Here is a 17048-nt window from a genome sequence, read left to right as displayed (position 1 = left end):
CTTATCAGAATTCAGTTACAAGTTGTTCAGCAAGGCATGTAGCAGACAATGAATGTTTTTGTAACTTTTGTAAAGCATCTGTTTATTACATATACTGTTTAAACAGTTTTGTTTTTTGCCTTTTCCTTCCCCCTCCCCATTCATTTTAGGAATATATTTAAGCAGGTAGAAATTCCATTCCTTTAGTTGTTCATCAATATTTTATGACATCAAATCATTTTTTAACACAGATTCTGGAAGTTACAGCTGCTTCTGAAGAGCCACATTGGTTTAGATTTTTTTCTTTTTTTAAAAAAAAAACACCTTCAGGCCTTTCCCACAAGGTGGCAGAATAAGTATCATTCCACAAGAATGTAATTTTAGTGGGGAAAAGCCACTTTTCATATAAACCTAGAACCCAGCATTTAAATGCAATCTCAATGATTTGTGCATCTGTAGGTTAAAATCTAGATCAGCGAAACTCAGGAATGACATGATATTGACATTGGGTTGGCCTTTTCATCTCTGTGCAGTGCAAATATAAATGTAAATTCGGGATTGTCCTTAGTAGGGAAATGAGATTGGCATGTCAATAGGGGCATCGACTAGCACATTCCAACAACTGGATTCAGACTGCACAAACACATTTTGCTTCAAATATTAAACAGACAGCAAAGAGAGATTTGCAACTCACAACTTCACTATTATTCACTCATGATCTCCTTGAGGCTGAGCTGGCTGCAAGGGGACTTGCCTAACAATGGAAAATTGGAGTTGGTTGTTTTTGGTGGTCTCAATAATCCATTCCCTCAACCAAGCAGGTCGCTTCCCATTTGGTTCTGCAAACCAGTTCCAATGGTAGGATGGTCTGAGTTGGGACAGACAGCAGCAATTTTGCCAGTGCTCACAATGATGAGCTCTGAAGTTTTAAATTCCACCAATGCATACTCTCCACATTCTGATTCCCAAGTTTTGGCTTGTCAATCTGTGCCTTATGCTTTTCCAGAATAAGAAACAGAGTGCATCCCTCCAGATAGTGTGCATTCCATTCCAAGCACATGGAAATTTCCATGCGTAGTAACATACTTATGTGGAATGTCTGATTTAGGGCAACTCTTACCCTGGTTTGCCTCCCAAGTCAGAAGGTTGTGGGTTCAAGCCCCATGTGGAGAAGCAAAACTCATTTTTAGACTGACACTTCAACAGAGTGTTGGTAGCGGTCTCCTCTTATCCTGTTCACCCCCCTCTACTCTGCATTCTCTACCTTAGCCGTACTATTATCTGTGGCCAACTTTCCAATTCTACATTCGTAACCTCTGGAACGCCTTCCCTCAACAACTTGCGTTTATACCGCACCCTTCACCTAATATAGCATCTTGGAGCACTGGACCAAGGTGGGATTGGTCACTGAGCAAGAGAGAAGGGGGAAGGGGACCATTCATGCAGTTGAAGAGGTAGATCTTAAGATGGGATTTAAAGATAAATGAACCCCTCTTCCTCACCCCTTCTTGTCTTCAAATCCCACTTTAAAGTCATCTACGTCCCCCTTTGGTCATCTCAAAGTATTTCATAGGATATACCATAAAGTGTTGTGACTGCATTTTGTAAGCGAATACAGGAGGCAATTTGTGTATGGTAATGACCAAAAAACACCCATGAAGGGAAGCACCAATTTTATTTGGGTAATTGTTTGCCAGGTCACCAGGAAAACTCCTCTTTTTGAGTAGAGCCATGCAAACTTTAACATCCACCTGAATAGGCAGACAGGACTTTTATTTAACAAATCATCTGAAGGAGGGAACATCCAAAAATGCAGCACAACCCCAGCACTAGTGGCAGCCTAGCTACATCAGATCAAAATCATAACATTGGACAGAAACCCTTCTGACGGGTGAGAATACTACAAAGTAAACCAGGTTGACACATATTGGCTGAACATGTGGAGTGTCTAGGAAGAAATAAACTTAACCTTGTCACATGGTTCCATAGTCCACTGATTCCAAGCTGATGCATAAAGAATGACCACTTGAGAAGGTGCTGGAGAGCCACTCTGCATGTAATCAAACTCAGCAGGTCTCCTACCCCGTGTTTGAATGCTGGTTGTATTTTTGCTGGCAAGAGCAGGTGATATTTGGCTTTTAAGTAATATAAGATGTAAGCACCCACTATCCTTTCAACTGTAAATTGAATTGTAATTTTTTAAAAATACATCTAGCTCTTTGAATTGAAATTCAACAGAAATGCACATGTGCAGCAATCTCTACTCTTATTTTGCTCTCACTTCTTTATGCAGGTGAAAGCCGTGCTCTCTACAAAGGTAATCAGGTGACCTAGACTCATAATGTGAGGACATTATCGGGCTTGTCTTCGATACCCCTGCAATCAAACGGCCTACTAGCACCGAGGGAAGATTATCTTTATCCTTAAATACAAAGCAGAGATTAACCAAAGACTTTGCTTCCAAAAATAAACTGATGCAAGACATTTGTGACAACACCCTCTGTTTAATAACTGCAAACATAATGTACTTCATGAAGTGCAACAACAATAAGGATCCCCGAGCTGCAGGATCTGACAGTCATATCTATATGCATGTGAAGTCGCACATAAACTGGACCTTCGTGATACCTCACGCAAAATATTGATACACGTTCACAATTAGTTTGTCTAAAAAAGACTGCAAGTCTGGCAAAACAATTTCATTTCAACGCAGGGCTCACATTCTGTTCAAATTACTTTTATCAAACCAGTTTTAAACTCTTCACCAGACTAAAATAGACTAAATAGACTTCTTTCATTGTAAAATCACAGCATCATTAATTACATGAGAGAGAAAAAAAAACATTTAAAGTATTCCTTGAAGTTATTCACAGCCTGGGGATTCTTACAATCCACTCACAATGTATATTCCACATATATGTACCCACATCATGGTCAATTCAGCAGCTACAATGCTAGAATTGCGCTGCAATCACAGCAGAAGTTCCAGAGCTTTGTGCAGGTGCCACAAGTTTGTAGAAATGCTGGTGTGGCAGCTCAGTGTTGGAAACGTTGATGTAAGTGTGGCTACTTGCCAGGGGCCAAGGATTTTACTTTGCAATTCAACTCCAGCCAGCAATAACATCCACTCATTTTGTTAAAAAAAAGAAAAATCAAGCAGCCTCCTCCCTCCTCTACCGTGATTCTATTTTCTGATCGAAAGGATCGGGACCTTTTCTTCAAATCAGTAAAAACAAATCATCAGCAGTACATCACGCCAGTAATTTGTAACTCTCCAGATCTTGGAGAACAGACACAAAGCCTTCCCAACCCTCCCCTTGTAGTGTCATGGGCAGCTATTGTAATCGTGTGCATGGATACCAGTGTCTGTATTTTTCAGGTAAAAGTAGTGTTATAGAAGCATTAGTCTTTTGTTTAATCTGCTGCTGGAAAACATTTGGGTTTTAGTGTTGAATATGAAATCGAATTAAGACTTCCCTTCGCCAATGTACGGAAGACTGCATTATGACATGTTGAATGTTTATATTTCCAAATTAGAGGTCAGCAATCTCTCCTTTGATTCATAGACATCAGATAAAGGAGCAGATATTAACATTTTAAGTAAATTACACAATATCCTGAGTAAAGTAAGCAGATGAGAGAGAGAGTGAAAATGTGAGTCTCGAACAGAAAGTAATGCTATTTTCCAAAGTAATCTAGATTATTATGGACAGCAGCATTTTTAAGATGAGTACATTTGTTTTAGCGCCTATCGCATACGGGAGCGGAAGATAAAATTCATGACACTGAACAACCATTTATTTCTTCAGCTAAAATAATTGCAAAATTGAGGAAGAAATCCACATATAAAAAAACTTGTATAAAACTTTGAATCATATGAACAAAACTACTAAAATATGAATACAGGACACATCCCAGAGTATATTAGTGCAACATGCATGTGTAATCTGTACATTCCGGATACCACAGTTTTCATTTGTGCAGTCAAGAATGGTTTGTTTTTAAAATACTTTGCCCCCTTACTTCTGTATCAATACTAAACCTAAGGTGGCAATTACAGTGCCATGAAAATACTTTCCAAGAAATGGTGTTAAACTCTCACTGTAAAATCTGAGCATAAAAAAAGTTACAATTGTTACCAAAACTGAAAATGGTCAGCAGGGAAGCAATTTATCAATAAAAAAATATTCTTTAATATCCTCTACAATAGACGTTGGGCAGGGAGGGAGAAAGAGGTTTTTTTTAATCTCTTGCCACCCATGACTGGATTTAAACCATTGCTAGTAGCGGAGTACGACACCTTAGGGATGGAACGGAATTAAAAAAAGGAAACCTAAATCTTCCTCTCTCTCATACACAGACAAATGTGCACATATTCCTTTTAGGCACACTTATCAGATAATAGTAGAGTGAAACATGAAGGTGGAAGAAAAGCAATCTGATTGGGAAAAGGGAAAAAGCACGAGTCAACTGCATTTTAGGCATCTTTTTTCTTAACCCAAAGAGTTTTTTTTCTTTATAGAAATAAATACTTAATCCCTTGCTGAAAAGAACATTTTTGTAAAATTATTCGACACCTCTGTGAGAAATAATCAAGAGCATCACAAGCTGACTCACATTTATCAAAAGGTTTCAAGAAGGAATCCAGAAAGCAAAATGCAATAACAATTATAAATTAGAATGATTTCTGGAATGAAAAATCCTTGGGAATTACTTGTTAGAAATGGCTGGAGTAGTAATGCATCAATGAACATAATACTCTGCAGCAATATCTAGAGCAACATAAAGTCAGATAAGATTGGAAATCTCGACCGGAATGATTTAACATTCTCCTCATTAACAATGTAGATATATTGAAATTTTCCAAGCAGTTTAGTGAATTATTTTTACTGCACCAATGAAGTAATCTCTCCACTTTCCTACAGTGCAGAAATGATTCATTAATCATGGAGGCTCTTGTGTAAATATAATCAAAGGGATTGTAGTTTTAAAAGGGCATAAAGGTTATAGGTTTTTGCATCCGGTAATGATCCCAAACAATAGATTAGATGGTGCAAAAGATTATTGTTTAATAGTTTAAAATTCATTCCTATTTTTTCTCTTGAAATCTGCATTTCATTTGTTTGGTCCCAGTGGACACCTCAACTTAGTGGTGTTACTGAAACACCTCCACTTAGTGGTGTTAGATTCAGGCATTTTTTCTCAGCAAATGAATAATCAAAGGACTCTTAACGGCCAGGTACAAATAGCACTGGTCAGAACAATAAAGGGCATCCACCCTAATCTCTTGGACAGAGCAATTGTGGGTGACATATGTTCCCCTAAAGAAAACTGGGAGATATAAATACAAATTGTTGGGCTTCAGTTTTTCTTTAGTCAAAATACTAGCGAGAATGAAATTACACTAGTGGTAAAATTTCCGACTTTGCTGGGATGTGTTGAGAACAGAGAAATCCCATTGTAAGCACTAATGTGTGCAAGTTTACCCACTAGGGCCTGTAAAACCATTCTATTGTAAGACACACAACAGCTACATTAGAATGGCTGCTACTTTTCTCTGAGGTATCCATTCTACTACCCACAAAGGAAAATATTAACCAGCCTAAAGAATTAGTAATCTCATAGTTCTCCATTCCTTTGTAATGTTTTAATATGATTTAATAATGGAATGCAATACAAGGTGAAAACCTTTGGTACAGTTTAAATAAAATTTACATTCTTAAAAATAGATTTAAAAGCAAGATTTTTTTGAAGTGACACATTAAAGTTAATTAAATTTAATGCAAAATCCCTCCAAATTGTCAAAGTGAATTCCACTCAGCTGTTTATTTTTTAAATGGGATATTCTGGCAACACAAACCCTTTGAAGACGATGGTGGCAACTGCTTCACTATCAATATATATATATAAAAAACAAGATTATATATTTTAATAAAATACTGAAAATTGCTTTCTAATCAGTATCAGTATTCACAGGAAATAATTTCTTGCTGATGGTCCATGAGGTGGTTGTTGGGAGAAGCAGGAGAGGGAAAGAGATGAACTGCTTATTTGTTAAGCTACAAAAGGCATTGTGTACTCTTTTATACTAAGTGGTTTACAATAATCAGACTTGAAGAAAAACAAGGAAAGAACTACAATACTCTAACCCAGTATGATATAAAACATTGCTGGTGTAACAGGAATATAGACTGAGTTAATAGGGAAAGTAGTTTAATTAAATTTGCTTATGGGAATCAATCAATATTAGAATAATTGCTTATTACGTTAACCCAAAGAGCACAAAGACTAAGGCTCCCAAACGGCACATTTGAATTGAAGGAAAGCCTATTTAACAATTGTCCTCAATTTCCTTATGCAATTTAGCAAACAAATTCGCTACAACTGGCTAATGAATTTCTCTCCATATTTCCACTTCCTTCGTTCTCCCCACAAACATCATGATGATTTGAAAATGAACAAGTCCATGAAATACTTTGAATGATCAGTACCACCATTCCATCCTCCCCTCATTCTACATAATTCTGTTGTGCATCACAATCTAGAGTATAACTTAGAAGAGATAGCTGGGAGCCAAGTACAGGAGATGAAAATAAAATCAAGAGGATTGTAGAAATAAAACAAAATAGGTGAAAAGGATTAATGCAAAGGCCAGACGGGTTCACACTCATCTGGGCCTATGAATAGTGAATTGCACAGTTAGAGTAAATATGTCTTCACATTAACATACTTGAAGTGGGGGCTGCAACCTTGCCAACAGAATTAAAATGATTAAATTTACTGTTCAATTCTTCTTAGAACTGCATATAAAAGCTACAGAACAATAGTGTATTTAAATGTTTCTATTATAATTTATTTTAACCTGTTAGGAATGCTCCTGTAGATCACACATCTATTAGTACGCCTACAGGTATTCCTGTTTAGTGAACATAATTGTGCAGTTTCCGGTATGTGTTCCTGTAGTCTTTTCAGTCATGTATCACATTCATCTAAGAACAGCAGATGAGAATGCTGGCGGCTGGTACCATATTACTAAACAGTTATGATGAAGCTGTTTCTTTCTCTCCCCCTCTTGCACATACTCACATTGTTCTACTAACTAAACTTCCATGGTATGTATGTGATTATGTAATTTTATGTTAACACAGGTTACTGAACAAAGTTTTTAAGCATCAGCATCCACAGCAGTGACTGAATGAACTAATGCCTCAATATCTCATCTGGGGAAAGGAAACAGATCAGCTTGGGTTAAAACTACTGGTTGCTTTGCAGTGATTCCCACTGGCAACACACTACATGTGTGGATTTTCGCTAAGATTTGGACTTGTATTATGGCACAAAGATCCTCTCTCTCCCCCCTCAAGATTGTTGGCCTAATCTGCTGACACTTACCATGTGCAGAATGTTCACTTAACCAAAATAATGGAGGGCACTACCATCTGTGGAACCATACTCATAGTCCAACATTTCTAAAAAANGGGCTTGTGAGGAGAAATAGCAATCGGAGGAGGGAAAAAAGGCAGACCTTAAGACAACACTTAGAGAACGTGAATTAAACACCATGGACTTAGCTGTTTAAATATGATAAAACACCGCAGCTGCTATATAGTGCAATACAGTAAGTGGTTCATTCAGTAACATTTTAAGCGAGACAAAATAGTGGCTGAGTTCCTTGTTTAAATTCTAGTGATGAAAATCACCATGGAGAAAAACAGAAGAAAGCTGGATTTCTGATTACCATTAGGGGCTGGTTTAATGGTGGGAGTCGTTTTCTGAAAAAACATGCAATGCTGAAATCAAAATGTATGATCAGCAATGTGCCACAATTCTTAAAGTAAAACGAGCAAATAAAAACCCAACACATGGAACCATCAAGACCTGGACAGAAACACTGCAAATATGTTCTTGCACATCTTGGAGTTACGCTTTCTAGTTAACTATTAATGCCAGCCTTCATTGTTTAAGCATCAGCACAATGACACACTTCATGTATCAAAGAAGCGTTCGGTGCAGCTACTTCAAAGCACAGTAAAGTTGTAATGATGGAGTTAAATCGTTAACACTTCTAGATCTTGTAGTGTTACTTTTTGCTTAGGCAATTTGGAGCATAAATGCTTGTATTTGCTTAAACATCAGCCCGCCATGCTGAAGCCCACAAATCACCTCAGGCTTTGGTCAATAAGGTAAGAATTGCAGGATTTTTTTTTCTCCATCACAAAATCACTGCAGTGTGTCAGCTTAGTTCAGTGGCTAGTTCACATCTGATCTAATTGCAGCAGTTCAAGTAGCTGATGTTTCTCCCTTCGCCGGGCAAAGGAGATGCTACGTTATTGACCAGCGTGTGTTTTGCCTCACCGATCAACTGACATGCAAGGTCAAGGAACAGTTTTTCAACGTTGTCCGACTCTTTCGCTGAAGTCTCCATGTAATGCATGTCCTGAGACTCTGAAAACTCTTCAGCCCTTTCCCTGGGAACTTCTCGTTTCTCTGCTAAATCAATCTTGTTACCTGGGAAGAGGGAAAAAAAAACATCATGAACAATGCAGGAGCAAGACAAAACAATGAAGTTACATTAGTGTTTCAACAGGAGGAGAAACAAATACCGAAAAAGAAATAGGCTATTCAGCCAATCGAGCATAAGCTTGTGCATTCTCACCCATGCTTTGGACGTGGTTGACTTCTCAGCCTATACAATACAGATTTACATTTATATAGTGTCTTTCACGCGAGAAGGATGGGAGCCTAGTACAAGAGGATGCCATGCTAGCATAGATTAATTGAAGAACTATTTTATGCCAATGATATCCCCTCTGTATATATTAGAAGTGTTTTGAACAAGTCCAAGCACTCATTGAAGTTCTAAGCAAAGGTTAGGAATATTAATACTTTGTCTTTCTCTTGCCAGTTGCTGTAACTATAGAATTTGCTCCACTACATCCCAAAACAATTAGATTAGCCTCAAAAGAGCTGGAAATTCTCCAATTGCAAACACAAATCCCCCACTTCTGATAACCAGTTATCACTCTGAAATTATGTCTGAAAAGCTCTCAGTGGGAAGCATTCCTGGATTGCTCCAACTTGCGACATGCTGCAGGAAACGCAAAAAAGTGCAAACATAGTTGTGCAAGGTGGCCAGTCTTCTGCCTGTCAGTGACTCATTCTATTCGCATAACAGGAAGTTGGGATAACCTTAGATAGTTCAAGATGCAGCAATCATAAGGAAGTAATGAACAAAGTGGACTGGAATCTATTCAGGATATTTTTAACATTTTCTCTGAGCTAGTCGCTTCTGTCGTTCTATTATAATGTTCAGAAGAAAGAATGTGCCCTAAGTAGTCTGAAAGATGGACAAACATCTTATAAAAAAACTATAAATCCGTTCTCCCACTGGGACTGCAGAGAGTCAGATAGTAATATGTAGTATGTCTCTAAGCCTCCTTAGCTATTGAATCAGTTGTTACTTATAGTTGCTACTCACCTACTAAAACAGTGATAACTTTATTGCTAGCATATTGTTCTATCTCCCTCAGCCATTCAGGAAGACAGCGGAAGGATTCTTCACAGGTAATGTCATATGTCAATATTAGGGCATTTGCACTGCGGTAGTAGCTCTGTGTGATGGATCTAAATCTTTCTTGTCCGGCTGTATCCCAGATCTGGAGCTGGAGGATGTAAAACAAATCAAAATACTTTTGTCAGCACAATATTTTATTAACAATAACATTGTATTCCAATTGCAATGTATTACTGCCCTCAGTGATCCTGTTCCAAGGTACTTGCCAAGATTTTATTTTCCCAGCTGACAGGAATAGCATTAGTCTGGTTCCGCAAAGGTCTCCTAACAAATTCGCCTCCTTCCCATTGGAAGGGGCATACCCTATACTCAGCACCGACCCACAACTGTGTAACGACAGCAGCATCTCAGCAGAATTTTATTCCACTAGTCAAACCGTAGTGCATTCAATACATTTTCAAAACAAGTGCAGCACAAATTATTATTTTAAGAATAATTTCAGAAATAAAAATGACAGGAATAATGCAACTGTAGCATTATTTCAGATTTACAGTACTCATTATGATTTTAAAAACATCAAGATAACATCTTTTGCCTTGGTCTTCTAACTTTTTTCCTTTTAAGTAGTGCATTAAAAAATAACCATCATCCTTGCATTTGATATAGCAATTGGAAGGACATCTCAAAGTGACTCACAGAATTCAGTATAAAGTTTAATGATTGCGTATTTTGTAGGTGATCACAGCAGCAGATGTCCACACTGCAATATTCCACAAACAGCCATGAAGTGGATGACCAATTATATCAGGGGAATTCTTAGTCGGGCCACTGGGAGAAACTCCTATCTCTTTTCCAATAGTGTTATGGGATCTTAAGCGTTCACCTGGACAGGTGGTTTAACGTCTCGTTCAAAAATGGCACCTCTGACAATGAAATGCTCCCAGCATCACATTGGAGTGTAAGCCTATTACAGCAAATGAACTCAGTGTAGTAAAGCAGTAGATTCCACTAATTGTGTCAAAAGGCAGATTTCTATATGATCACAGGTTTGCTTCTGCTGCCAACTACATTTGGGCACTGGCGATGTGCATTCTCTTTGGTCTCAGGATGTTCTGTTTCTACTGCAGTTTGTTTCTCACCAGCAGGAATGTCAGATAAATGTCCCTCTATAGTACAAACTGTTCTAAATTTCAGAAGTTGTTATTATTCATTTATTCTACTTTGAATTAATCATTCCTGTAGGAATCCAGTTGTTTAAAATTCCCCTCATGTGTTGGTTTGGGTTTATATGTTCTTTTGCAATTTCTAGAGGCCTGATATGGGAATGTGTACGATCTACAAACTGCATAAATACTTTGAACAAAAAATATACTTTTCATAGGGGAAGGAAGGGTGAGAGGCAGCGGGAAAAAAAGATAAAATTCAAAAAATGCTGTGAATGGAAATCATTACATGCTGTGAAGTTGAAAACTATCTGATCCCTTAACATGGCCCCCAAAGCCACAATACATATTAAAAAATAAAGGGGGAAGGAAAAAAAATCATAAGCTATTCATGAAATGCGAAAGTCTGCTAACTATTGACATAGTTAAACAAAATGTAATTCTGGTAGCTTCAACCTGGTAGTTAAACACTACATTTGAAACAAGTTTTGTGGCATTTTAGGCAGATTTTTCATATTATATTAGCCATTTTGTAAAAATTATTAAAAAGGCTTGCCCCTGGCAAGAACGATCAGAATTTGGCAACAAAACAGATTGCAGTTTGATGCCAGAGAAAGGAGCAGTACAGAAATCACATCATATTAACTATATAAGGCTGCATTGCACAGACACTTTCTCCAAAATCTACAAACTCCTAGTACCATCCACCCATAACTTGAAATTACAAAAAAAATTCAGAAAAGTCACATTAAAGAGATGATATGCTATATCTGTTAAATCTGATTGGTAAAGTTGTTGAGGTTTGAAATAAGCAAATTGCTAATTAAAATATCAGCCTTTTCGCCAACTCACTATCTCAGTTGGACACATTTCACCAGTTCTCAACCAAACAACTAAACTGCTTGCCCAGTCTTACTTTTCTCACCTCATGTTTTCTTCCATGTTCTCTTGTTTATATACATTTGTTTTTAAATTTCCCTGTCACACCCTCGGAATTCAGCATCACTGTCCATAACTATAAAGTGCCCTGGGATTTTGGCTGCAAACTCAATCTAAAAGCTTGATTTCCAGCCAAATTAATAATAATAATAAACATTGTATTTGATACAGTAGATGATCACATCAAAAGGTCTCAAAGTGTTTCACTGAATTTTCTACAACGCAAGTAGAACCCCAGTTATAATGTAATTCATTCAAGTTTAGGCTGACCCTTCAATAGAGTCGGGGGTCCACAGATCAATCACAGATCACAGCAGTGATCTGATGATCCAGAAATCAGCTATTTTAGCACAAAAGAAAACCAGGCAGCATGTGGGGATTGAGTAGTGAGGGTGGGCTCAATGCAACAGTGTTATCACAAATCTGCATTCTAAAAATAGTTATAAATAGGCCACACTTCAAGGCATCAATCATAACTTTTAAACATTTCAACAACAAGATTGCATTTACAGAGCGCCTTTCACGTCGGGAGGACGTCCCAAGGCGCTGTACAGTTGGGTCAGGACCCGAGTAGGGGGGAAATGGTCAGGGTGAGGGAAGGGAGGGAGCGAGGAGGGGGTAGAGAGTCGAGAGGGGAGCTGAAGGCACGGTCAAAGAGAAAGGTCTTGAGACCGGCCTTGAAGGAGCAAAGGGAGGAAGCGGCGAAGGCACTGGGGGATAGAGTTCCAGAGCCTGGGGGCTGAGAGTCTGAAAGCCCGGCCACCGATGGTAGAGCGGTTGGGGCGGGGGATGTGTCCAGAGGAACGGAGGGTACGGGCAGGTAAGTAGGGGGATAGTAGGTTGGAGAGGTAGGAGGGAGCAAGGCCGTGAATGGCCTTGTAGGTGAGGATGAGGATCTTGAATTCGATCCTCTGGGGGATGGGGAGCCAGTGGAGGCGAGCGAGGGTGGGAGTGATGTGGTCGCGAAGCCTGGTGCGGGACAGTACACGAGCTGCAGAAGTCTGAATGACCTGCAGCTTGTGGAGGGAGGTGCCTCCATTTCAGAAGAGTTGTTTACCAAAGAATGCCTTCTCCAATGGCAAGGCACCACAAGACCGAACAGAGGCTGTGAATACCATCCATCTCATCCCAAGTTATCCATCTCCACTGCAACAGTGTGGGGAATGCATCGAAAGCAAGATGGATCACAACAATAATAATTGTGATTCATCATAAAGCAGATGAACTATTTGGACACTCAAACCATGAGAACACACTGAAAACATTTTGTATGTTTAAAACTAGTTCATTTCCATTTTTTCCCAGTAACAAATTGAAACCACTAACTGGCAGCGTTGTTGTGCTTCACTCACATAAGTCGTATCAGTCAAGACTATAACATTTAATATGACTTATCGAAGTCCGAGTTGCAGGCCAACTGTACAAGTCTTTTAAATTTGATTTAATCAATAATCTACACTGTGATTGTGTAATTAATTACAGCAGTAAGTATGCATGCGGTAGTTCGTCGCTACAGCCGGTAAGTGCACATATGGTGACATTTCCCGCAATTCAATGCGTTTTGCCTGTCGCTGCACTCACCGGCAAGCATTGCAATCGGATTGAATTGTGTAAAATTCACAAGCATCGCCAGATCAAGACTGTTTCCCGTGATTCAATGCAGGCAGTTAGTAAGTGTGCATGCGTCGACAGGTCTGGATGTAATTTTCCACGATTCAATGCAGCCAGTATGTGAGGAAATAATGCATGATAGGGGATCGGTGTTATGAGTTACATGGTGATAAATATGACCAGTGCAAAGAAATCAAAATGGTTTTGATAGGAAACTGAATGGGACTCAGGTGGATGTACGACTTAAGGGGTTTTACGATTTAGGATAAAGGCCTATCCGAGTTTTACAGCATTACCATTCCTTCGCCTTTTTTGGGCATCAAAAGCTTAAGGGCACATGGGGAAAAAAAAGCTTTTCTATATTGAAGAATGAGCGTGTTTCTGGGGTAGCCAGTGGGCAAGGAATTGACATAGCGATTGAATACTTCTAGGAATTTTGAGGAACCCAGCACCAGATTCTTTGAATCTGTTTGGACACTTTTGTAAGGATAATCCAAAGTAATTTGCGTTACTTTTATGAATCTACTGCTAAGGCCACATTGTACATCCTAGCTAAATACTATATTAAAATCCAGCTTTGTTTGATAAATCTACACCTGATTCAATCTGTATCTGCGCCATTAAAATAAACTTGCTATTTGTCTTTGGAGTTGGAGCTGTTGAAGGCATGTGTTCAACTAGATTTATGCGTAGCGAGGCTACTTATAAGGAAGGTTGTGTCAATTGAGACAGGGCACAGTTCTAGGTCATACAGATCCAGTCTTGCGAAGGGAATCCATTGGGTACAAATGCAAGTTCTCTCCAACTGACATTAAATGTTTTCTGAACCTCTCCTTGACCTCAAACATCCCTGCACAGCTCACACTCCAGACAAAATTCAAAACAGCTTTGTTTGCCTTACCCCAGGATTTTCCATTATGAAACTTTAAACATCTTATTCACATTTGCTGCAAGTTGAAATCGATATTATTTCCCACTCACTGGCAAAGGGACCTATCCGTCTTTAAAAACCTTTTGATAGCAACATATCTCCTGGTTGCTAGGGTACAATGCACATAACCAGGATATTTGGCAATTGCTTCATATCACTAATATTCACTCAGAATGCCCAGGAGGAATAAAGGTTTAGAAAAGAGTCGCCAAAAGGATTAAGGAGAAAGTTGAACTGGAACAAAATTGGCAAGTTTCTACTTTAGAAAGCAAATTCATTAGTACATAGCAATAGCTTTCGGCTCTGAATTACATTGGGTTTGGTTTCCATCAATACTACAGGAATGCTATCGCGGAGATCAGATCATACTACAGTCTCATGACCAACACAGACTGCATGGATAGAAACTGGCACTTTCAAGAGTTACCCGAGCAATCTTTGCCTTCACAGAAAACGGAACAGAAACTCATTAATGCAGTAAGTCAACAAGCTTCCTCAGAAAGGTGTACAGTTTTGCCTACAGTAAAGAGGCTGCAAAAGCATCTGGTAGTTCATTTTTAAATAAGACACATGTGGTAGGAATAGAAATAGTTGGTGGTTAAAATGTGGCTCATTACAGCTCCAAATATAATGCTCTTTTGTTTCCAGTGCTTTTTTGGGGGGGCCAAAGACCTGAAACCTGACAAGAGTTCCAAAATCAACAATTTTTACATGTTTTTGAATCTCAAAATTATGATGGCAAAACCCAAGTTCCAATTAAAATAACACATCCCCTTAGGAAATAATACTGATTACAGCAGTTTCTAAGACCAAAGGACAAGTCAATCACTTCCTTCTTAAAAATGAGTCTGACTGTTGAGCTGCATCTCTAACTGATTGTAAAGGTTTCTCTCACATAATTAACCAAATCATGCAATCTGAAATATCTGGGCACTATAGAATGATTCTACAATTCTCAGTAAAACAATATTGTCCTATTCACAGTGGGAATCAGAAAAAAATGTGGATAAAGATTTTAGTGATACAAACCTTCACTTTTTCGCCATTTAGATCAACAGTTTTAATCATAAAATCAACTCCAATTGTAGCACCTTGACCAGGTGGGAATAGCCCCTGAAAAAAGCAAAGAGACAACACATCAGCTTGTACAAGGTCACTATGCACAGACCTTCAACAATAGAATTCCAGAAATAACATTGATATTTAAAAAATACAAGTAATGGAAAGCAAAATAACAATGATGCTTGCATTTGACATACCATCTAAAACTTGAAATTATTGCAGTTCAGTTATTATGTATTTGTAGGCAAACACATATACAAATTGTACCAGTAAACTGTAAATATGATGCTGACCCACAAAGGCCAGTGAAGTACAGGCTCGGTTCAGTCTGTCCTGAGCTTGTGTGGCACAACTGGGGCAGTGGTGTGGAATTACAAGTGGCTGCAGTGTCCCTGGGCTATTGGAAGGAAAAGGTCAGGGTCCCTCACTGACCGCCAAGCAATCAATAAGCTCAACATCCAAGAGCCAAAATATCCATATTACTAGGCTCCATATTAATAATTAAAAAAATAGTTTTGCATTAGATATAGTACCTTTCATGTATCATCCTAGATAATATATATGAGTCTAAAGTCCCAACATGGGGCTTGAACCCACTACCTTCTGACTCAGAGGTGAGGGTGCTACCAACTGAGCCAGGCTGACACTCAAATTTATCTTTAAACACAGATTAGGATGGCAAAAAATAAATTCCTGTCGCAGTATTTCCTTTACAGTTGTTTGACGAGCTATAACAGTGTTAGATTTGAGTCTGCAACAAGCCACATTTTAACATTATCTATTTTAATCCCATTTCTAGAAAAGGGCACTATTTTAAGAAAGACTATGCTCCTTAGGGGATATTCAATAATAATAATTGTTGCATTTGATCTAGAGCCTTACCATGTCACCGAGACGTCTCAAAGCACTTCACGGGATATACTGTAAAGTGGTGTGTCTGTATTTAACATGAAGGTAATAACACCTGAAGAGGTGTGAAACTGATTACACTATATCTACCCAGGCGGATGAAGCAACATCGAAACCAGTGCCACATCACCTATATCTGCTCGTTACACTTGATGAGCTCCAACCTCCAGAAGAAACTAATTTCAGTACAATGTTTGCCAGACTTCACTCATGTTGTCAGTTCCAGCTGTGGCTGTTACAATATAAAGCACACTCGGAGCCTTGTGGACTACTAATTTCTGAGTGTGCACAGCATGCCCAAAAGCAATCGTCTTGGCTACAAGTGCTACACACTAGTACCTTGTAATGAGCTTGCTCCTCTCATAGATCACATAAGCCAAAACTATCATGAACTTCACCCCACTCGCTCAATTTATCCTGTGGGAATATGGTGCATTGATATTCCCTGAATCACAAAGGTAATTAAAAAAAAATACAGAAAAATCATCCATCCCCAAGATTCAAACTGCAGAACATTCATCCTCTCTATTCCTTTCCTCCATAACATTTAACATGTGCCATGTTGATTTTAAGTACAGTTAAAACATTTTAAAAACATTCTCATCGGCCCTGTCCCCCTCCAGGAAAAATAGTCAAGGTAGATCTGTACTATTGTCCAAGCCTTAGTGTGTTTAATTGTACACTGGGGAATATTTTAAAAAATATACCCCATCATATCTGAATCAATTATGGTGCAGGAAAGAAAGGTTAGGGAAAAGTCAACCATAATGCTTAACATTATCAGAGATTATAGTGCTGAAAGATTAAATAAGACTGATCAGAAATTGACAGTGGATTTTTCTTAAATCTCAATCTACATATATATATTTCTTCATGTTAATTTAAACTCCTTTGTCAATTACTCCCCGCCTGTTTCTCCACTCTTTGCTGGCCCACACCA

At 38.5% G+C, this 17048-nt stretch overlaps 1 protein-coding gene across 1 annotated transcript in view; it reads right to left on the bottom strand.

The window, feature by feature from the left end:
• Positions 1-2467: 2467 nt before the first annotated feature.
• rab30 (RAB30, member RAS oncogene family) overlaps positions 2468-17048 on the bottom strand; it is a 42869-nt gene continuing 28288 nt past the window's right edge. The window contains exons 3-5 of the mRNA XM_007902721.2: positions 15167-15250; positions 9458-9641; positions 2468-8487 (exon numbers count right to left, since the gene is read on the bottom strand). Coding sequence (XP_007900912.1) covers positions 8246-8487; positions 9458-9641; positions 15167-15250 — 510 coding nt within the window. The 3' untranslated portion in view covers positions 2468-8245. The remainder of the gene's footprint in view (positions 8488-9457; positions 9642-15166; positions 15251-17048) is intronic.

The sequence above is a fragment of the Callorhinchus milii genome, unplaced genomic scaffold (assembly GCF_018977255.1).
Source record: "Callorhinchus milii isolate IMCB2004 unplaced genomic scaffold, IMCB_Cmil_1.0 Scaffold4, whole genome shotgun sequence".
NCBI classification, from domain to species: domain Eukaryota; kingdom Metazoa; phylum Chordata; class Chondrichthyes; order Chimaeriformes; family Callorhinchidae; genus Callorhinchus; species Callorhinchus milii.
This window is presented reverse-complemented; position numbering and strand designations above follow the sequence as displayed.